The following is a 24,234-nucleotide window of genomic DNA, read 5'->3' on the forward strand; positions in this document are numbered from 1 at the left end:
TTGGAGTGGAGGGCACTTCACTATAATTAAACCAATGTATTCATTGTAAAGTGGTTTCTAATGTAGCTTACAAAGGTTTTTCTGCATACTAATCTTTTGTGTTTTGTGAAATGATACTTTTAGATAAATAAAACCGCATTTTGTCACTCACAAAATAAAACTGTGAACTGAATTCCCTGGCCTCAGTGCTGTTGAGAAGCCAGTGACAGCAATTTGTAGTCATGATGTTATTTTATTTGTAAAATAAATTATCTTAATAACATTCTTGAATATTACCCGTAATTCCTTGAGTTTGTCCAGATTTTAGCTCTAATATTCAATCACTCCAGCAATATGGAAACCATATAAGAGAATGGTGGCAGTAGTTTCAATGTAGTAGCTAGTTCCACAGGCAGCAACTGGGACTCCAGAGATTTCAGCAAACATTTCATGTGTGAATGGCTGTTGGTCTGTTACCGGAAGTAAATACTCAACCCGGTAGTTGGATCTGCAGTTTGTATGTTGTCGCTGAAGCCTCAGTACACCGGTTCAAAAATACTGCTGTTATCTCACTATCTAGATCTGGACTTTGTTTTTGTAACTTTGATTGTGTATGGTTGTGTTTAAGACAAATCTGGCTGTGTTCATCGGTTCTGATCTGAGCTCTTGTTACTTGCAGTTGTAACATTTGCTCTCAACTCTGTTTTTCAGCTTAGCATGAATCTTGGCATGTTCATGTTATGTGGCTCAGGGCTGCAATCTGCCTAGTTTGTGTCTGGCTCTACTACAAAAATAGTATCATCAACTTCACATTTAGGAGAGGCCCTATAACACTCTGCTTCCTGATTAAGCATTTTATGTTGCTTTCAGTTTCTAGCTTATCAGAAGACAGTTCTTAATTATTGATCTCATAGGAGCATCAACTTTAAAAGTTGCTGTTGTTCCTCTACTGTAGTACAGATCTGTAATACAACACACAAAATATTGGAACTCTGTTATGTTATCAGCATGGCAGACACGGTTAAGAAGAAATAAAACAAGGTGTAATATAGTCTGTTGGCAAACTCATGAGTGAGTGAGTCCACACTCTGCCTACCCAGCTATGTCATAAGGCAACCACTTCTGAAATGCTTTAATGTCTTCCTGTAATCTGACCTGGTGGGGATCCCAAACACAGGAGCAGTACTCAAGAATGGGTCACACTTGTGTTCTATACAAGGTCTCCTTTACAGATGTAGCACACTTACCTAAAATTCTCATAATTAACTGAAATCAACCATTCACCTTCCCTACTAAAATTTGTATGTGCTCGTTCCATTTTGAGATGCTTTATAGTGTTACACGTAGATATTTAATCTATATGACTGTGTCAAGCAGCACACTACTAATCAAAAGATGTAATTGTGGAAAAAGTGAAGGAATGACAATGAAAGATTGCTAAATCAAAATCGTAGAAGAGGCTTTTGATGTCGGCTTATCAACTGGCTCATACCACGAAATCTTTCAGATGTTTTGTGACATTTTTTTCAAAAATTAATTTTAAACAAAACCAGCAGTGAATGCAAGCTGCTCAAGTCACTAAATGAAGTAAATAATGATACAGAACTACTGAAACAGGTCACAATAGATGATGAAACATGAGTTGACAGATATGATGTTGAAGATAAGAATCAGTCGATCCAGTGGAAGCAATCTGGATCACCAAGATCGGAAACAGCTTGACAAGTGCAGTCAAGTGTGAAGGCAATGCTCACATTCTTCTATTTTAACAATATGGTGCATGATGAGTTCCTGTCATAAGGTGAAACAAACAAGAAGGGAACTGCTTAAAAGTTCAATGCCATTTATGAGAAGCGATCCGGGAAAAAGTCCAGATGTGTCACAGAATAATTCACACTTTTGCACCACAATAATACACCAGCTCACACTTTGTTGTGTGTTCATGAATTTCTGGCCAAAAACAATACTATAATGATGCCCTAGCCTCCACATTTGTTCCATGTGACTTTTTATGTTCCAAAAAGTGAAGAAAATCACAAAAGGCAGTCTTTCATAGGCATAGATGAGACATTTCCTTACTTGTATCAAGTATTTGCATCACCAGTCAATTGCAGAATTTTTTTTTTTTACAGACCTCTTCCATAAGAATCCCATTTCACACGCCGTCTTATGCGAAACATTTTTCTGCCCAGGAGAAAGGATTGTTTCATTTTTCAGTGTTAAGTAATTTGCATAATACTTGCACTAATTTTTGGTTTATGTAAAAGTTCTCCATCATTTGTCAAATTACTGATTTTGTGAAGCTGTCAGTAATGATAGGTTTCCTCCCAAAATTCGTAGCACTCTTTCTTGGTGATTTTTGCAAACCATATGGCTTATTTTTACATTCCTTTCTGGTCCATCATGTTGTGGTAATACTGATTTTTGTATAAAAGAATTGCACAATAACAGGATGTACATGACCCGGTTCAACCAAAAGATCTGGGAAAAGCCCGAGAATTTTTTTCATCCGGGAGAAAACTGGGAAAAACCTGGGAATTTTTCATTGTCTTAGTTTTCAATTAAATTCTTGCAATTTTGACTGGTAGGAACTAATAGTCTAACAAAGGGTATTACTGTATCTCACTACTGCAGAATAATACTGCAGCAATAAAACATGAACGAGGGGGGGGGGGCGGAGTTGAAAATGCAAATGCACCATATACAACAACAAAACACGGTGCTTATACTAGCATCATCTGCCAACAGCAAAATGTGTCAAAGGCTATAGGAGGACTTGGTGGAATAACAAATTGTAAACGCAAAGAAAACAGGTACGGAGACTGTTTACTATTGCGAGACGTAAAGGACAATGGGCTAAATATCGTGAGGCCCTCGTCAGTTACAATCTTGCAACAAGACAAGCAAAGGAGTCATCCTGGAAGGCATTCTGTGAGGAAGTGGAAGGCACGGCTGCACAAGCCAGACTTCACAAGATTCTCACTAGAGTACCAACTAATCCAGGAGGTACATTGAGGAATGAGGATGGGGAATATACAAAGACAGCAATGAGAGGCTGGAATTGCTCCTCAAAACTCATTGAGGAACTAAATTCCAGACAATGCTTCTGCCAAGGATACGCAGGTGACCTTGTCATAGTAATACTTGGCAATTTCACTGACACAGTCAGGAATATGGCACAAGGAGGGTTGGAAATTGTGCAAAAATGGTGCATTAAACAGGATCTGAGAGTTAATCCTAAGAAGACTGTTGTGGTGCCATTTACGAAGAGACATATTCAGCATGCAAGTTGGAATCTAAAGCTCTTCGATGAAACTCTACCTGTGAAGGGGACAGTGAAATATCTAGGGGTAACCTTCGACGAGAAGTTAACTTGGACCCCTCATATTAAGAGTATCTGCTCCAAGGCAAAAAGCACTTTAGTGAATACGAGGAGGGCTTGTGGCAAAAACTGGGGCCTAAGCCCCAGGGGTATGCACTGCATATACACCACAGTGGTTAGACCTAGGATTTCTTATGGGTTCATAGTGTGGTGGAAGAAGGTAGAACAGCGGGTTGCTGCTAAAGAGCTTGCTAAGGTGCAGAGATTGGTCTGCTTAGCCATAACGGGCGGAATTAGCAGCACACCAACCGCTGGAATGGAAGCCATACTGGATATGCCTCCACTTCACCTTTGAGTTAAGATGAAGGCAGCAGCTGGGGCATACAGACTTAAAACTGGCCAAAACTGGGTCTCATACAGATATCCAGAATCACACACTCACATAGTGAGTGAGGTAAATATAGGTATGGCTGGGGAAATGCCCGCTGACTATATAGTAACTCCCAACTGCTTCGACAAGCCTTACAACATAATAATTGGAAGTAGGGAGCAGTGGGAGAAAACAGTTAGACACCGTACAGGGGACATCGTTTGGCTCACCGATGGGTTGAAAACAGATCAAGACGTTGGGGCTGGGTTGTACGGGGTTCAGCCAAGACTGGAGAGCAGCATCTCTCTAGGGAAACTGACCTCTGTCTTCCAAGCTGAAATTACTGCAGTCAGGGCATGTGTGAAGGAGAATATGAGTAGGTGCTACAATGACCGTAGTATCTACATTTATTCAGACAGCCAGGCAGCCCTGAAATCATTGGCAGCTCCTGCAACAAGATCTGAGATTGTTGCAGATTACCACAGGGCTCTGGTGGAGCTAGGGGGGAAGCAATAGGGTGTACCTGGTGTGGGACCCTGGCCACTCAGGGATCTGTGGCAATGAACAAGCCGATAGATTGGCTAGGATGGGAGCAACAACCCCATTTATTGGACCAGAACCTGTCTTGATAATCCCCAAGGCTATGATCAAATTAGAACTACGGAACTGGCTTAGGAAACAGCACGTAGGATATTGGACCAAGGTCCATAAACAAAAACATTGTAAGGTAATAATGCTTAAGCCACGTTTTAAAAGAAGCTCTGTAATCCTAGGATTGAACAGGAAAGAGATCAAACTCATGACTGGACTGATGACTGGCCATGGGAACTTCAAAAAACACCTACACACAATAGGTATAATGGAAGAGGACCCTAAATGTAGGATCTGTGATGAGAGTGAAGAAACTGCATCACACCTAATCTTTGAATGCAAGGCATTGGAGAGTAAAAGATACAGACAACTAGACCTGAAGAAATTGTGTCTAACAAAAAACTGGTAGAGGGACTCCTTGCACTATTTAAGGGCACTGGTTGGCTTTACTAGATATTCAGGGAGCGATACCGCATAATAAACCTAGTTTCGGTGCGGGCAGTGGCGGGTCAGACCTAAGCTGTTTTAGCTCTCCTGTTAAAATCAATCAATGCAACGCTTCATAACAGGAAATTGCCGCCGCTGAGTGTGACTTCACAACTGTTTACAATATATTCGTTTGAGCAGTTGCGAGTGAACTCCTGCCCATTTGCAGTTGGGTCGCGTATGAGTAGTACCTTCTACCGCTTCTGGCCACTTTCTAGTATTGCCCCAATTTGGAAATATCATAGATCCGGGGCTGATGCACAGAGTAGTCTGAATTGTAGGGGTAGCTGGGTAGTCTCCACGTGACCCGTGTTTACGTTTAGTGATTTTTGTGTTTCCTCTTCGTTTGGGGCTCTCATGTCAAATGAAAACAAAATGGATTTCTGTGGCCGGGAGCCATCAAGTGAATTAAAATACATTCACATAACTACGGAAGCCTAAAATATGTTATTAGTTTCAGATTTTATTTTATTTCCACCTCTCTGGGAGTCAAGCATTGATCTCTTTGCAGAACAATGAAGTTATTTTTGTTGGTTTGCTAAAGAAATTTGGCTTTTATTAATCTTTTCTGCTGAGGCAGTCAATTTATTTGAAACAAAGTGTTTTGATTCCACACTATTGGCCAGTTTCAACTGTTCACTGCATTTCAAGTACACGTTTCTATCTTCTAGCATGTAGGGCATTATGCCATAATAAAGAACCAAACATGAAGTAATACAGTACTGATACCATAAGAAAATATACATCAGGATCTGGACATACGAATTATGCATTTTAGTATGGTTCTTGAAATTCCCATGCTCTTGGAGTCTTGTTTCTTTTATGACTTTTGTTCAGTGTAATTCGAATTTATACTTTCTTAATGTGAAAAATGTAGTGTACATGTTGCTGCACATCAAAGATATTTCCAAAACATGTTTTTTCTCAAGTTTCATTTTCTGAAGTGCCTGGAAATTCTGCCCCATTTGTAAAACCATAACCATTCAAAGGATTGATAGTTTTACAGTTCTGAGGAAAAGTATACTGTCACTTAACACGGAAGAAGTGTATTTTCACCCAGGAGAAAGGATATTTTTATCTGGGAGAAATCCAATTTTTTTTTTCCTTCTTCTTCACGTATACATTTTGAATAATCCATTTTTTGTTTTGGCCTCTGTAGTGATGTCCTGTGGTACCATGGGTTGGGGACTTTCTTGTGTAACAGGACTGCTAGCATGTACCTGCAAACAAACAAAAAATTAATTACCTAACTTTATTTTTTCAATTTGATAATTTTAAACTTTATGATTGTCCTTTGTAAGTTGCTGTTTTTATATGTGTAGTGATAAAGAGAAGTTTTGGCTTTTCTTCATGAGCCTCATTTGCTTGGCTGAAGTTATCGCTCTCCTGCCTCCCACATACTGAAGGGTGGAGGCAGATGATAACATTCTCTTGTTTTTTTACATAGAGAACAAGGACCTAAAGAAACACTAGTGTGTTGATGCAGTGGGCACTTTGCAGTGAGTGAAGACCTGTTGTAGACATGATGAGTGTAAATAATTTTGTACTGCAATGTTTTTTGCATATTCCAGTACTTGCATAACACAGTTATTGAGTTCTAAGCTGATAAGTTGAGATGATGAGGGGGGAAACAGAGGAAGAAGAGTGACAAACTAAAATTAATTTAAATATTGATTAGCTGTTGTATTACGTTTGTGCATGTGGCCCACTCTGTTAAAAACATTAAGTTAGTCTACCATTACATAGCACTAGACACTAATATGAATCTATTTTTATTTTTGTCACATTAGTTGTTCATGCTTCCATCTAAATCATAACTTGTGCATGTAATATGTGTTTTTGAAACACTTTTTCAGTTGTTATCTTTGTTAAGCAGATATGATTAAATGATCTTTGAGGTATTTATTTGTTTACTGAGATTTTGTTTCCTCTGTTTTCAGCCAAAATTGAAGTAGAGTTGAAAAACAACAAAGATGATTTGGCAGAAAAGAACTTCATCCTCGGGTAGGTATAACATTTTATATAGGACTTCATAAAATATACCAAGTATTAAATCGGTACAGTATATTAAACCAAAGTTGAAAAATCCAGAACTAACAAAGCCGAGGAAGATAACTTTTGCTGGCGAGGTCAGTGTGGGTGCCTTTACAAAGATGGGTAAATAGCTCAATTTATTGCAAATAATGAAAATATAAAACAAACACACACACACACACACACACACACTAATGGGGAGGGGGGCTGTTATCTCCTGGCATTGTAGCCCAACTGGTATGAGTTGCAGTCTCGACTGTGCAGGATGGCAGGGAAATGGAATGGGTGGGAGATGGGAAGAGGGATGACTAGAATGAGGGGACCCTAGGAAAGATCAATCTGTTGTGAAACATGTTGATGCATTCGTGGAAGTGGCAGTCACCTATTCAGGTAAGTGAGGGCCTACTAGGTGAAGAGTTTATGAAAAAATGAAGGGTTAAGGTGGGCATTCAGAGTAGTAGAAGGAAATTAGGAATAATTACATTGAATGAGTTAGGATGGAGTAGAAAAGTAAAGGGGAGGATATATTGCAGGTAGAATTCCCACACATATGCATTGCAAAAGTTGTTATTTGGGGGGGGGGGGGGGGGTTGCTACCACTCAGATGGCATGGGCTGGGTGAAGCAGTCATTGAAATGACATTGCACAGCTTAATCTGCAACTGAATGATCAAGACATTCATTGGCCACAGTTTGCTAGGGGAATAGTTGGTTCATTGTTATATTTAATGTCATGCATTTGAAAACGGTTTTTGATGTGGCTGTTGCCTCTTATGGCCCAGCATTTGATGCCTTTGGGGGTTATGTAATGACAGTGGCATGCGTGGAATAGGAAGATGACTGGCACGTGTATTGGATACGCCATATATCAGGGTCTTCCACAGTGATATAACCCCCGGAACAGAGGATTAGGAGCAGAGAAGCGTAAGGACAGGGTAGGATATTGTGTGGTTTGGGTGGCTGACTTAACGCCAGTTTTGAAGGGTGGGGAGAATGTTCCTCATTTTGTGGAATGCTATGAAGTAATCAGATATATGGAGGAGAATGTGACACCCGATACCACCCAGGCCTCAAAAGGGTAAAATTATATTCTCAACTAACATTCTAGAATGTTTTTATTGTCATGAAGAGAATGAAAAGCACCTTCAAAAAGATAGTCAAGTCAGTGATGAGGAACGGACAATACAAAAGATACAAATTAAGAAAGGAATACAGAATGCGCAGATAATGAAAATATGTTAGGCACAACAGGCACCAATCTTCTCATCTTTCATAAAGGTTGTCAAGGCTTTTAACATTCCAAACGAATTCATCAGGATACACCAATTCTTTTGAAATGAGTAAAGGAGGCACATAATGAAAATGCAGAATAGTATGTTTTGGAAAAGTTAACAGTGTCAAATAGGGTAAAGTCCAGAGGGCAGAGATTCATCCGTTACTACAAGATAAAATCAAAAGCAATGTGTCCACATCTAGAAATACATTGACTTTCACACGGGGCTGAATTTGTCAAGTGAAAGATGATCTCAAGATATCTTATAGCAGAAGATTGGTATTATCAGAGCTGAAAATAGCACCAATGTGATGGATGTATTGATTAGGTGCACGCATTTGTAGCATTTTTCCACATGTTTAATAAACACAACAGATACAAAAAACACAGATTTTAGTCATCAATAATATATCCTCCTTCACTATTTACAACAGCCTGCCAACAGTAGGGTAACTTTTCAATTCTATGACTGTAGAAATCACATGGTTTTGAAGTGAGGAACTTGTCGAGCCATGTTCCGAGCACATTTTCATCTGAAAAGGAATTTCCTTGAAGGTTCTTTGATAGAGAGCGGAAAATGTAAAAATCTAAGGTTGCAAGGTCAGGTAAATAACATGGTTGTGGAATAACTCCCTAACCTAATTCCTGCATTGTGTTTTATGTATATAGTGTTTTTTGAATGTCTAGCGGAATGTAGGTAGGTGTTATTGTGGAGTAACATCACTTCATGCAGTCATCCTGGTCGTTGTTCATGGACTGTGTCTGCAAGGTGTCTCAGTTGTTGACAACAAATGTCAGCAGTGATGGTCAAACCTTGGGGAAGCAATTTGTAGTACACCACACAGTCACTGTTCCACCAGATGCATAAAATCATTTTTTGTGGATGTGCGTATGTGTTTATATAGGGAGTTGCTGCTTTGTTTAGGCTCTATCATTCATTTCTTTTCATTATGTAAGCGTAAAAAAACTACTTTTTGTCACCAGTAATGATACAGACTTGGAATGGTCGGTGTTGTTCACAAGCCAATTGATGATGAGCAAGCAGAGGTGCACGTGCGGCCACTCGCTGATATTTGTTATTTTGGCTTAAAGCGTGTAGTACCCCTACACCCGATTTCTGAACCTCCCCCATTGCACAATGGTGAAATGATCACAGTTCATCACATTTGCCAGTTCGTGAGTACACCTATGTGAATCATTGTGGATCAATGTGTTTAAACGATCTTCATCAAACCCTGAAGGTCTTCCTGAATGTGGAGAGTCACTAATGTCATAACAATCCTCCTTAAAACTATTTTCTTGCCATGCTCTATCCAATAGCATTATTCTCATACACGGTGCAAAAGTTTCTGACTGCCTCCATTGCACACTCAAAGTATCTTAGTTCATCCATGCATAAAAGCAGAGTGCACACTTCACAGTTTACTAAATATTAATCCCTATCCTGCATTTTCCCACTTTATGTATGGTATATGTACATAATAGGCATCAAAATACTTGCCAGGGACTTTTTTATTACCTGTTCCCATTGTGTTACAGGTGCAAAAAGAAAATTCACAAGTAAGAAAACCCGAATTTTATAGTGGGTACTCAAATGAATTCAGGATGAAACTGGAAGAACTTTGCTGATACTTGTAAGACCTTTTTGCATCTGTCTTACAGAGAATCTTTGCAAACTGTGTGGTGAGAGGGTACGTATTCCACAGGAAAAGTGACATTGGTGAGGGCTCTAGGATGGAGGGTGGCTGCATTCATAAGTGTGAATATCATGTCACCTGTTGCCCTCACCATAGATTTAAAAACAGTTTGTCACATACATATCCCAAGCAGAAGTTAGAAGTTTGTGCACTGTACCATCCGCCAAAAGAATACTTGGACAACACTTTGAAAACTTCCATTGGTCATCTTTCTGTGTCATTCCTCCTGGTTGATGATGTTATTACACAAAATGTGCTGTGTAGTTCCTCTTCTGACACAGAGCAAGAATCAGAGTTTTACACAGTCTGAGGACCTGTGCTTCCTAAGTACTCAGCATATGACTTATTCTGTCACTGTTTTGGTGTCATTCTCTGCTACTGACTTTTCAATATGCTGCCCATCTCTCATAGATGTTGCTCAGTGGGAACAGGGTAGAGACCATCACGAAGCAATAACTTCCCCTTTTGGATATACCTGCAAGACAGAACAACCCCTGAAATGGATGCTCATCAGGGCTAAGTGGATGCTATGTGGTCATACAGCACTGTTCAACCATCAAGACAGTGAGCAGGACTGGGTGGCTCACTTCACAAGCATGAACCAGCAGGATGCTGCCTCATTCATACAAAAATTCTCAGACCACCACAGAAATAATCCTGTCCCTTTGTGGAATAAATAGTGCCACTCTGCAGTCAGGGACAGTTACGTGCCACTGCGAAGTTTCGAGGGTGCCTCAACCACAGAAAAACTCTCGAATTATTGGATTGGAAGAAAGGAGAGCAAGGAAAGGTCATGTCAGAAGTTCCTGAACTCAATTAAAGAATAGATCCACTTATGTATGGAAAGCTGTCAGAAAGACAACACACAATCAAAGGCACCAATACCAACTATACATTCAGGAGGCTACACACAAGTAATGCAGACATTGTCCAAACAATGGCAGAAGACATTGTCCAAACAATGGCAGAATATTTTACTAACATAACCACCACAGTTATCACGGAAAGAGGTAGTTGGAATTAAATTTACATAAATGAGGAAGTGATAACAGCCCTCCTTTGTGAAGGAGTTGGTGTCTGCTACCTTTAAAACTGATAATTTCTTCTAGTAGTACTCAGATTCATTATGATGATGAGTTGTGACAGCTTAACAGTCAATCAGAGGAAATCCTCACATACTTTTAAATCAAATTTGACATGCAGGACAATAACATTCCTGAAATAAATCCATAATTACCCCCCTTCTGAAACCAGGACTAATATATTCTCAAGTAGGTATCGCAGTGTCATGCTTAATAGATGTGTAGGAAAGTTATTGGTACACATAGTTCATGTACAGCTGACTGTAACTGTCAAGACAAAAAGACACTTTGATCACTTATAGTCTTGCATTAATGCAGGTTGCGTGCCTAAAGGAACCTAAAGGCAAAGTACCTAAAGATGATGACTTCACCAGTACAGTGGGATGGAACTCTAAAACATTTCCTAGCAGCTACCTCACTGAGTTTTACATTAAAAAATTATTATTATTTCAGCCTTTGATCAATTTATAGAATGAAAAAGGCATATTATAGACAGCTATAAAGTCTGACACATATTGTATAAATAATATTTTATCTAAACTATTTTAGTATGCTATACATGAGATTTAATTGTTACAGAAAAAATCAGTTCCTGGATGATGATACTGCAACATCTTTACCAGCAGACACACCAAGTGCTACATTTGTTTCTGTGGTAAGTTTCTCCTGCAATGTATATGACTTTATCACAAATTTCATACTATGTCCAAATCTTTCTCTTGGGTAGGCAATCTAATCATATAGTTAAACTGGTGGTAAATTTGTTGTTGAGCTGGTGCAGTTACTGTCCTTTTTTTTCCTTTGACAGTCTGACGTGCAGTAATTCTTTTATGTTCCATCATGTCTGCTTGATTGTGATCTATTGCAATGTATTTCCTACACTAGTGTTTTTGTTGTCATTTTCCTTATTCATACATGTAAAACAGTTGTTACTTGTAAATGTAATAATTAATTGACACCCTACAAAAGGGAATATTTCTGTGGAAGTTGTGGGATTTGATGTTGTAATTGCTAATCGGAAAAGCTGAGAAATGATTAATGTATTTATTTATCCAAGTATTATTTTTGCACTCGCATATTCTGTAATAAAATTCACTTTCTAGGTAAAGAACCATTAGTTTAAAAATCCACTTATTTACTGTACGCATTTTGTGTGCTTAGATGTGCATGTTTTTGCCTCCTAAATGACTTTGTTGTGGGCTATATTGTAGTATTGCTGCTTGCTTCTTAAGTTTTTTGTTTCCCATCTCATGGTTTCAAATAATGTGCTTCCCTTGGCTGTGCTAGGGTGGAGACAAGCTTACTCTGTCCTTGGGAGGAAATAACACCTCAGTTGCTGATACGGGCGCCGTCGACTGCAAGGACGATTCCAACGATAGTGGATACATACGTAGTACTACACCAGTCACTGTTACCCATTTTTCCTGGTCTGACCGAGGGAAACTTGAACAAGTTATTTTACCTTCTCCTGATGCAAAAGAAGACTCAGAGGCACCAACCAATATGAAACTTCTGAATTTCAATGTAATTAATACAGTAAACACTCAGGCAGTCCCTTGTATGTCACCAAATACTGTCACACCTACACCACTTTCACCACTTTTGTATCACTCTCTAACAGTAGAAACAAATGAAGACAATATTTTCACCAATTCTCCAGTCTCAAGTTATAATTCAAACAATCCATTTATTAGTAGCATTTCATCTTCCACAACTAACCCATTCCATTTATTATCCGTAGAAAAAACAAGCCTCAGTTCTAATCCTTTCAAGGATCCTGAAACAAGTCCTGATAAACTGACTGAAAGCCTCAACTTCAACAACTACCAAGAACCAAAATCACCTAAGCTTCTTGAACCTAACATAACTTCAGAAACGAAGTTATCAGAAAACTTACCGTTGTCCTCATCCTCTCCCTTCACAAAGAATCACACCACATCTTCAGTGATGGAAAATGTGCCCAAGAGTCATGCAAATCAGCTCAAAGTTACAAAGGTAAGTGTCACACCTTGTGTTTATTTTCTTTATATAAATATGGAATCTTTTCTGCACATGCTTTTTGTATGTACTGCTCGGGTTGGTCTCCATTCTAATAAAGTAATGTACAGTAAGATTTGCAAGTGCTGTTTCTGTGGGACTGTTACAATGTGTTTGTAAGTGTGTGTTATGCTTTTTTCCGTTTTTGTGAATCACAACAGATTTAATGTATAATGTAAAGTGTATATTAAACATGAACTGTAGTGCCAACAGTGCTTGATTAGGCCCGTTTTACACTGTCAAAGATTGTTGACAAATCTTTTGTAAAAGCCAGGAACATGCCCTAACTTGTACAAAAAGATATGATAGAAGTACCCAAGGACACGGTCGAATATTTTAAAAAGTTCTTTTATAAAAGATATTTGACAAAGTTTGGGAACATCCCCCTCTTTAAAATCATGTAAGAATTCACACAACTATTTCAACCTTAAGAACAAGTTGGGCAAACCAAGATCCCTGTTCTCTGTGTGACACAGCAATACATTACCCTGCTGCTTTGTTGTCACTAAAACACACCAAGAGTTAATGGAAACAGAGGGCTACTGGCTCACGCCAGGTCTGAGTTCAGGAAAAGCCAGGTTTAGCAATCTGTTCACAACTGAGGTACGGAGTTCCCAGAAGTGCTCACCAAGTGCCACAAGTGCAGCAAACATTGTCCCCTGCTTGTGTAACATAACAGTAAAATACGCTAATAAAGAAAGCAGGGAGAGCATTGTACAAGCTAAGTTTGATACTTGAACACCACACACTGTAGAAAACCAAATTGATAATCAAGTACGAGTGTGGGTAAATTGTACAATGCAGACAGTTTAAATAAGCAGAGTTGTGATCAACAAACAAGATAAGAATAACTCAGTGGTTTGACCTTCTTATTACACCTGAAGTCCATAAGGCTGACCACGTTATAAAATGAATGCCAACCGCTGTGCTGGTAGCTGCATAGCACTGGCAACAGGCATGCGCTCTGGCGAGGTCTAAGGTGACTGGAACATTCTTAAGTGCTGGGGAAGTATTTCTGTTCTGCCACAAAATGCACTACTGCTCATAAACTAAATATTCTAAAATAATAAGTTACATTTGACTTTTACCTAGATGATGAAATTAAAGCTTAGAATAGAAGTACAGTTTATTCAGTAGATCAGTGATGAGAGATCCTCAAAGATGTCACACATGTGGATAATAATGCAACTGAGCTTAACACATTTCTTGAAAAACTTTTAGATGGCATCAGAAAGACAGCGTGGTAGACACCTTTTTTGTCTCAAAAGTGGTAACGAATTAAAAAATTCTGAAATATGCAAACGGAAGGTTAGTTCATACATAAACATTACATATAGGGAGGTGGATGAACACACACTGCCATAAAAAAGACAAAACAATTTTTTTTTCCAAACGTGTTTTACTTTCAGTTGCAACAGCACACAGTAGTATAGGACAGAAACACGGACCTGAAACATCTTAAGAATCCCTCAGAATAGTCTCTCAATGAATCCATCACACACTGCCAATGTTATGGAAGACACCGAATACCCATGGCCTCACCATGAGTGATTCGTCAGATCTCAATCGTCACTGCTATGACAGTGTCTTCACGTGTTCAAAAGTGTGTTCTACACAATAGCTCTTTAAGTTTTGGTAGGGCTCATAATTACAAGATGATAGTCTGGTGAATGTGGTTGATGCTCCAGTACTTCCTATCCCCATTGCGCGAGCAGATTCCACATATACGCTGCCATATGGGCTCTTGCGTTGTCCTGAAGAATTAATGCATTGCATAGGTGTTCAAGACATTTCTCCCAAATAGCCCGTCATAGGTGTTGTTGCAGGAAAGTAAAACAGTTGTATAGTGCATTAATAGTGTGGGACGAAATGGCACAAAATCGCTCCTCTTAATGTCATAGGCTATGATAACCATTAACTTGACAGGGGAGGGATTGTGGACCTTTGTGCCTGCTACCAAGATGACCTGATGAATAGCAAAATTCAGTGGCATTTTCAATAAAATAATTTAGGGTATTTGGCCACGTCATTATAAACACTAAAGCAACTAAATTTCCACTGTTTTAACCACAGGGTGTATACGACCCGGGACAACCGGGAGATTCGGGAAAAACCCAGGAATTTTTCCATCCGGGAGAAAACCGGGAAAAACCCGGGGATTTTTTAGAATTCCAGGAATTTCTCATTGTTTTAGTTTTCCGTTAAATTTTTGTAACTTTGGCTGGTACGAACCAATACTCTGAGAAAGAATATTACTGTATCTCGCTACTGCAGAATAATACTGCACCAATAAAACATGAACGAGGGGGGGGGGGGGGGGGGGGGGGAACAACTTAAGTTGCAAGGGAAAAGTACCATATACAAGAACAAAACACAGGGGGGAAAATTCGTATTATTCTTCAGAAGCTAGAGAGTATGAATGAAATGTGAAACTATTTCCTAACATCAAATTTTTTGCTTGTAGTAGGCCTGATAGCATTTGATATTGGTACTTCGTTCATTATATTCTGTTGTGTTATAAAAATTACCATTTGTGCCAAAACAGTCTCGTTTATTTGGTGTGTGTAACAATTGCTGCAATATTAGGCCGGCCTATTTCATTTTGTCTAGCAGTGACAAAATACACGTAAACAGATCGAGAAACCACACCAGTCTTGGGTACTATTTGTATTAACAGCTTTTCTAGTATTAGACAACGACATTTCGTTCTTTCATGTACCAAAACGTTGACGAACTTTGATGAGATGCTAGACTCTTTTCCAGAAAGGAAAATACGCCATATAAAGATGTGGTAAGATTAGAGAGAAAAAAAATCAAGGACTTGAGGATTAAAGAAACGTGTACCGTCTTGCTTGTCTCATGTCTACTCGTTTCATGTATCCTATATTTAATTTTATGTCACACAAAACAGCAAGTTATTAGCTAATAGGCAGTAAAAGACTGCAAATTTTCTGAAGAGTTCTTGTTCTGCCGGTTGCAGATAATCCTATCCGGTATCAGTTGCGAGATTTTTTTAAAGAGGGGCAGGATGTCAAACCAGCTGACTGGTAGCAGGAGAGGCACCACAGGACATTTTAATTTTCACTAGCCTCAATAAAGTTTGATGGCACCCATTACAAAATATTAGACGTTTGAATTCCACAGAGCGAAATACAGAGACATGCGATGGAAGAATGCTGTGTGAAAAGTCGTGGCACTGCACTTCGGCACACAGACCAAATAACATGTCTTACGTTCCCTCGAACATATATGTTTTATCTATCAGACTCGTCAAAAAGATGTGCACTACGAAGTGAAGATATTTTTGAAAAGTCGATTTTTTTTTTCATCCTACCTCAAACGCTGGAGGGAGGGGGAGGGGGAGCGCCACTCTCTAATATTGCCCCGGATCGGAAATATCATAGATCCGGACCTGATGCACAGAGCAATCTGAGTTGTAGTGGGGAGGTGGTAGCCTCCACGTGACTCATGTTTACGTTAAGTGATTTTGCTGTTTCCTCTTCGTTTATTGCTCTCACGTCAAATGAAAACAAAACGGATTTCTGTGTCTGGGAGCTATCAAGTGAATTACAATACACTCACATAATTACGGAAGGCTAAAATATGTTATTAGTTTCAGATTTTATTTTGTTTCCACCTTTCTGACAGTCAAGCGTTAATTGCCTTGCAGAACAATGAAGTTATTTTTGTCGGAAAGTAACATGTGGTGTTTGATGGAATTCGAATCTATACTTTCGTAATACAAAAATATGCAGTGTACATGTTGCTGCACATCAGACTTCTTTCCAAAACGTGTTTTTTCCCCTGAGTTTCGTTTTCTAAAGTGCCAGGAAATTCTATGCTGGTGTATGAAACCACAACCATTGAAAGGACATAAGTTTTACAGTTCCGAGGAAAAGTATACTGTTACTTAACACAGAAAAAGTGTATTTTCATCCGGGAGAAAGTGTATTTTTAGCCGGGAAATCTGGAAAAAATCCAGGAATTTTTTTTCCTTGTCCACGTATACACCCTGAACCAACTTGGTGCGGTTCTCTTTTGTGTGAGATAATCAAGGAAAAATTCTTGTCACATATTTTTATATGCATTTTCTGGGATGTAGCCGGTAGTGATTTAACTGTGTTGGTAACAAACAAAACTTACAGCTTTGATGATAATTTTGAGGCAGAGATCAGTTGGAGTCTCCCTTCAGACTCAATGATCGGAGGATGCTACTTCTTCTGAAATCAGTGTGCACAGGTGCTGAAGGGAGCTTTTCAGGTTGTCAAGGATGTGGACATCTGAAAGGCTTTTTTCAAATGAAAGAGTTGGTTAAAAATCACATATCACATATTTTCAGTACAGGAAATGCTGACAGGTGTGTCCAGGTTGGTCTATGAAACAATTAGCCAGTCTTGGTGGCCATAAGATGAAGTAAATTTTGTGTGGAACAAAGTCCGAAAAAAGATGCAGTGTGTGTGTCCAGCTGGGAACTGATGCTCCAGGCAGTGACCAAGTGACCAGTAGACATGTTGTATCACTCCCATGCTCCCTGTTGACTGCTACTAGTGGGTGTATAGTCGGCATGTTGTCAGAAGATAATGATCCTTGGTGATACTTGAATATTATGAAGAAATATTAAAATGAAAAATTTAAAATAAGGATCAGAGTGTGTAGATGTCTTGCACATTTCCTCCCCCTTCTATAAGGCCAACATATAGGGGGAAGGTGACCCATTGGGGTGCTTATAGTTAGGGGTAACAAAGGTCTGGTACTTTGCACCGTGGGTTTTGAATCCATGCCGGATGACATGGACCTCGATTACCCCTGGAGGTCTCTCCAGCCGTCGCGCAGTAAGCCGTGGTTGCGTGCGCACTCTTGGCCCACGTATAATGTGAGGGCGCCACGGTGGAGCACGTGGTCCCAGCGGCCAGTAGTGATGTACTCTATCATGTATTTAAGCACCTGCCTCTCGCCCAGCAGGCAGTCTGACATTCATGTTAGTCTATCGACATCTCGCCTACAGACAGCTTGTTTACATTGCTTTGTTTCCGTGTACAAGTGAACGTTGTGGATTCGTGAGGTTTCGCTTGTGACCCCATTGCTATTTGCGTGTTGTTGTTCATTAGGTCTTGCTCGGTCATCCGGTGTTGTTGTTGTCCATCCTTCCCCGTTCGTTTTGTATGTTCGCGGGCCGCTGCCGCGCTTTCGTTCTCGGCAACCCCGCAACCAGAACGTTCACGGTTACATTTTGTTAACGAGGTAAATGGTGGTAGTTGTTAGCATGGAGGGGAAGTTGGTCTGTCTTCTGGAGCTACAGCAGCAGCTCATGCAGCAGCAGCAGCTGCTCCAGTTAGAATCTTACAAGTTGCTACGGTTGCTAATGGACAAAGTCGATGCCCAGGACGCATTACCACAACAGTTTCCGTGTCCTTGGGTGTTCGATGCTTTCCCACGTCTGCTGCCATTCCCACCATTTAATGACACTAAAGAAGACTGGGAAACATACTTACATCAGCTGAAACAACATTTCATGGCTTTTCAAGTCACAGATGACTCCTTGCAACGGTCGTTGTTTTTGTCTTGGGCCTCTCCAGACACATTCTTTCTTCTCCGCAAGTTGGCACCGTTGTCCGATCCTGTGCCTCTTTCTTTCCAGAAGATATGCCTTTCGCTGATGAACTATTATTCCCAATGCTACCATGTGGTCGCCTCTCCGCTGGAGTTCCACCAGTACCGTAAACAGCCTGGTCAATCATATTGTTCCTGGGTCACGGAGTTGCAGGCTCTCAGCCATCGATTGCGATTTTACGTGCACCAATCAGCAGTGTAAGGCTTTGTATGCAGACTCCCTGATCTGGGATGTGGTGGTTCAGCTGGCTTCCGATCCTGAGGTCCGCACTGCAGTGTTGAAACTCGATAACCCCTCCTTGGAAGAGATTCTCCGCATTGTACACTCCTTTGAAATTGCTCAGGTGGCTAATGAATGTCTTATGGGGCAGCCGCAAGTGGCGGCAATCGATGTGTCTCAGCAGTTTCCGCCCTCGTGATGTCGACGTGGCCCTGCCGACAGAGGCCAGTGCCGTCGGGACTCCTCTTTGTCTGACATCTCTATGGCATCAGCACCTCCGGTCGCCCCTAGTCGCTGGTCCTGCGGCCCACTTCCATCGTGCCCACAGTGCTTTAGCGCGCATTCTCGAGCTGGTTGTCACCACCGCTGGAAAACGTGCACGCTATGTAACAAGGAGAGCCACATCCGATTGGTTTGTCATAATCGCTCGACTCGCTCCAGTGCTGGGCCTCAAGATACCGTCCATGCTCTGCAATCGGTAGTCCCACAGAATGACCCATCAGCGCAGAAGCTTTTCCTCACACTCTGCCTTTTCACTGAGGATGTCAGTTTTCAGGTTGACACTGGGGCCACCATCTCCCTGATTAATATGGCAACGTATACCCGCCTGGGTTCTCCTGAGTTGTCCCCTCCCTCTCAGCGTTTGGTCGCCTACAGAGACGGTTCCGTTCCCCTTCATGGGCAGTTGGTCGCCCAGGCAACGTACAAACGTGTTACCCAGCTCCTTACCCTATTTGTCATCGACCATCCATCCGCTTCAAATATTTTTGGCCTGGATGCGTTTCACCTGTTTGGCTTTTCAATTTCTGATGAAGTTAAGGTCGCTTCCATGGCTGTTCCATTTCAGGACTTGGAGAATCTGTGCTCCGCTTTTGCGTCATCGTTTGCAACAGATCTCAGATGTGCTTCCAATGTGCACATCACATTTTGACCAATGCGCAACCTCGCTTTTTCCAAGCCCGACCCCTTCCGGTGGCCTTACGGCCGGCAGTCAAGCAAGAACTTGATCGGCTCCAGGCCACTGGTGTTCTGGAGCCTGTGACATACAGTTCCCTTGGCAACACCATTGGTTGTCATACGGAAACCCAATGGGTCCCTTCGCCTGTGTGGGGACTTCGGCGCTACTGTCAATGCTCAGTCCCTCATCGACAGTTACCCCATTCCTCGACAAGAAGACCTTCTCGCCAAGCTTGCCGGGGGGAGAGTACTTCCCATGATCGACCTGGCTGAGGCATACCACCAGTTACCCTTGGATGCCGATTCCCAGAACATCTTTTGGATTTTACATGTGCCTTCCATTTGGTGTCTCTTCGGTGCTGGCCATTTTCCAGTGGTTCCTGGAGTAGCTTACGCGGCCTATCCCTGCCTGCATGAATTATCTGGGTGACATCTTGGTCACCGGGCGTTCCCGCCAGGAACATTGGCAAAACCTCAGTGCCTTACTTCATGCTCTGTAATCTGCAGGTTTATGCTGTCGGCTGGACAAGTGTTGTTTTTTTTCATCCGGAAGTGGAATACTTAAGCCACTGGTTTAGCAAAGAGGCATTCGCCCTTCAGGTCATAATGTCGAGGTCATTGAGGCCCTTTCTCGTCCCAATGACTTATCTGAACTCCATGTCTTTTTGGGCAAGGTTACTTATTACTTAAAGTTCTTACCCCAGGCTGCCTCCATTGCTCAACCCCTCAATCACTTGCGTTGCAAAGGGGTGCCTTTTGATTGGACTCCTGTCTGTGACCAGGCTTTTCTCTGTTTAAAGGTGATGCTGAAGTCCACCCATAGCCTCACTCCTCCCTTCTCTCTGGACCGCCCTTGGTTGTGGCGGGTGGCACGTCACCATACAGCATTGGGGCCGTCGTCAGAATGCCGATGGCTCCGAACAGCCCATCGCTTATGCATCTAAGATGTTGACCCCAGCCCAAGAAACTACTCCCAGATTGAAAAGGAGCCCCGGGTGATCGTGTTTGCCATCCAATAATTTCACACCTATCTCTTTGGGGCAAAGTTCACCCTCCTGATGAACCATAAACTCTTAGTTATGTTTTTTGGACCCCACTCTCACCTTCCAGATTGGACGGCTCAATGTGTCCAGCACTGGGCGTTATTTTTACGAAATTGCGCTTACACCTTTCCGGTATAAACCCACCGGCCACCATGCTAATGCGGACGCTTTGTCACATTTCCCAGCAAGCCCCGATCCTGTGTTTGACCAACAGGAAGTCCTCTGCTTTCACATTGATTCTGCCTGCCGGAATGCGCTAGACAGTCTGCCTCTTATGGCTGCTCACATTGCTGCGACTACCTGCCACGACCCTATCTTGCGGCAGGTTCTCCGCTACGTGGTCCATGGGTGGCCCTCCTATATTATTCGTCGGATGCAGACCGATTTCAGCCCCTGGTGCTACCTGTCCTACAGGCTCTCCGTGGTCGTCGATGATGTCCTTCTGTTTGGTACGTAGTCAGGTGCCCATTGGGTGGTCATCCCTCCAGAGTTGCAGCATCAAGTGCTCAGTTTGTTACACCGGGGGCACTGGGGTATGTCCTACATGAAAGTTTCGGCTCTCCGGCATTGATGGTGATATTGACCACCTGGTCTGCGGGTGCACTGTGTGTGTGTGTGTGTGTGTGTGTGTGTGTGTGTGTGTGTGTGTCACCAGGCAAGACCCCTCAGTCGTTCACACCCTGGCCTGTGCCTCGCTGCCCCTGGGATCGCATCCATCTCGGTTTTGCTGGCCTGTTTTCAGGGTCCATGTGGTTACTTATCATTTATGCCTACCCCAAATACCAATATGTCATCCACATGGCGTCCACCACTACGGAGGCCACACTCACAGCCCTGGCCCAGGTTCTCGCCATAGAGGGCCTGCCTCACACATTGGTCTCCCAATTCACAGCATCCTCCTTCCATGACTTCTGTGAGGACAACGGTGTCAAACATATCCATAGCCCACCCTTCCTCAAATGGCACGGCAGAGAGGCTTGACTGCACATTTAAACAACAGTTGATGAAGGCGGTCGACACATCTCCAACCACGTCGGCCCTCACCCTGTTTTTGAGCACCTATCACACCACGCCAATTGACGGCCGCAGTCTGGTGGAGCTCCTCCACAGGTGACAGCCGCGGACCCTGCTTCATTTGCTGATGCCGTCAGCCTCCCGCCCTCACTCCTGGTCCTCTCAGCATTACGCCCACAGTACAACCATGTAGACCTGCATGGTCATCATGGCCCATGGGCAGCGTGTCAGGTCGGTGCAGATGTCGAAAGGGTTGGAGCACCGTCGTCGTAACCAGCTCCGCCCACATGCCCCCGCAGGACTCCCACCGCCATCTCCTCCTCCACTACCTCCTTCGGGTACAGATGTGCTCCTCGAGTTGCCGCCACTGCCCCCGGTTGCTGCCGCCCCGTGGGCCTGCCACCGGCCCTCCCCACCCCCAGGTGGATCGGCGGCTCCCTCTGCTGCCCTGGCCTTTGGCTCGGCCGTCATGGACACATCGGACATCCCTTCCTCCCTGCCACCGGTGGTTGACCAGCCTGGGTCTTCTCCCATCTGCTGACCGCCTCAGCACCATCCGGGGTGTTTCTGCCCCTACGCACAAGTTTCAGGGGGAAGTATCTGGTATCGAACACTGCAGGTTTCGAATCCATGCCAGGCGGCATGGACCTTGATTACCACTAGAGGTCTCTCGAGCTGTCGCGCCGTAAGCCGTGGATGCACACGTGGTCCCAGCGGCCTATAGCGACGTGCTCTATCATATATTTAAGCACCTGCCTCTCGCTCAGCAGGCAGTCCGATGTTTGCATTAGTTTATTGACATCTCGCCAACAGACAGTTTGTTTACATTGCTTTGTTTCCATGTACGAGCGGATGTTGTGGATTCGTGCGGTTTCACTTGTGACCCCGTGTTGTTCGTTAGGTCTTTCTCGGTTGTCCATCGTTGTTCACGTCCGTCCTTCCCCATTCGTTTTGTTTGTTCGCAGGCCGCTCCCATTTGGTTCCGCTGTGCTTTTTTTCTCAGCAACCCCACAACCAGCATGGTTGCAGTTACAACAAAAGGTGTGATAATCCAAGTTTGCCAGGAGGACTTTAAAAAAAAAACTACGGTATGTTGTGTTACTGGCGTGACATTAATAGGATGGTACTGTTGTTGAGGATGGAAGTGAAAGGTGGCAATAGTAGCCCAAATTGCCACAGCAGTGGATTAACATGAGCAACAGGAACATTTAGTTATCTGCATCACTTTTGTAAAATGGTATGAACATGATGCCAAGAGAATACAAATACAGTCATCATGGAAATAACACCTTTTAAATTGTCTTCTTTATATAAAAATAAATTTTGGGCAGACAAAAACCTAACTTGAGTGGCAGTATCCCACAGCAGTGAAATAAATCTTTTATTACTGTTCATTAAACTTCGATTGCAAAATACAACTAACTGAACCCATCAGATGGTAAGAACTATAACACAATGGAATCCCATGTGGGCATTAAGAACAATCACACACAGTAGTTGTGAATCCACAGAAATATTTAAAAAACAGCTTAGAAATCTCGTTGCTAAACTCATAGTGATAGTAATAGTTTGGATACAGATAAACATAGACATTATGATTTACCTGGGGACAGGCAATTATTCAAAGTCAAAATCAACCTTTTAATGCAGCTAAATTAAAGCACACTGAGTCAATAAAAGTTGAATAAAATACGTAGTTCATCATATTGTTTCAGAGAGAATGTGAAAGTTACATGTAAGCATAAGCCACTTATTTAAGGTTGAAAGCTGCAAAAATTACTTCCATGATGATCAGCTTAACTGGATAAATGTAACAAAATTTTAGTATACACAGCATATAGCATGGTTCATTGTTTTTCTAAGAAAATATGAAACTTACATTAAGCAACAGGAGGACTATGGTGCAGACTTAACCACGTTCATGAGGTTGTCAGGCACCCAAAAAATGGAGGAAGACTGTGTAATTGATAAATGTAATCATGATTGCCAGAATGAGATTTTCACTCTGCAGCAGTGTGTGCACTGATATGAAATTTCCTGGCAGATTAAAACTGTGTGCCGGACTGAGACTCGAACGCAGGACTTTTGCCCTTCGCGGGCAAGTGCTCTGCCATCTAAGCTACCCAAGCACGACTCAAGACCCGTCCTCACAGCTTCAGTTCTTTCGGTACATCGTCTCCTACCTTCCAAACTTCGTAGAAGCTCTTCTGCGAACCTTGCAAAACCAGCTCTCCTGGAAGAAAGGATATTGCGGAGACATGGCTTAGCCACAGCCTGGGGGGGGGGGGGGGGTTCCAGAATGAGAGTTTCACTCTTTCACTCCACTGCAGAATGAAAATCCCATTATGGAGATGCCCCCCAGGCTGTGGCTAAGCCATGTCTCCACAATATCCTTTCTTCCAGGAGTGCTAGTTCTGCAAGGTTCGCAGAAGAGCTTCTGTGAAATTAGGTAGGTAAGAGACGAGGTACTACCAGAATTGGAGCTGTGAGGATGGATCTGAGTCATGCTTGGGTAGCTCA

The 24,234-nt window shown here is 42.2% G+C and overlaps 1 protein-coding gene across 1 annotated transcript in view; it reads left to right on the plus strand.

Moving 5' to 3' along the window:
* Positions 1-24,234, plus strand: part of LOC124722164 (band 4.1-like protein 5) — a 147,279-nt gene that overhangs the window by 111,620 nt on the left and 11,425 nt on the right. The window contains exons 14-16 of the mRNA XM_047247366.1: positions 6,689-6,752; positions 11,413-11,488; positions 12,121-12,828. Coding sequence (XP_047103322.1) covers positions 6,689-6,752; positions 11,413-11,488; positions 12,121-12,828 — 848 coding nt within the window. The remainder of the gene's footprint in view (positions 1-6,688; positions 6,753-11,412; positions 11,489-12,120; positions 12,829-24,234) is intronic.

Source organism: Schistocerca piceifrons, chromosome X, assembly GCF_021461385.2.
Source record: "Schistocerca piceifrons isolate TAMUIC-IGC-003096 chromosome X, iqSchPice1.1, whole genome shotgun sequence".
NCBI lineage: Eukaryota > Metazoa > Arthropoda > Insecta > Orthoptera > Acrididae > Schistocerca > Schistocerca piceifrons.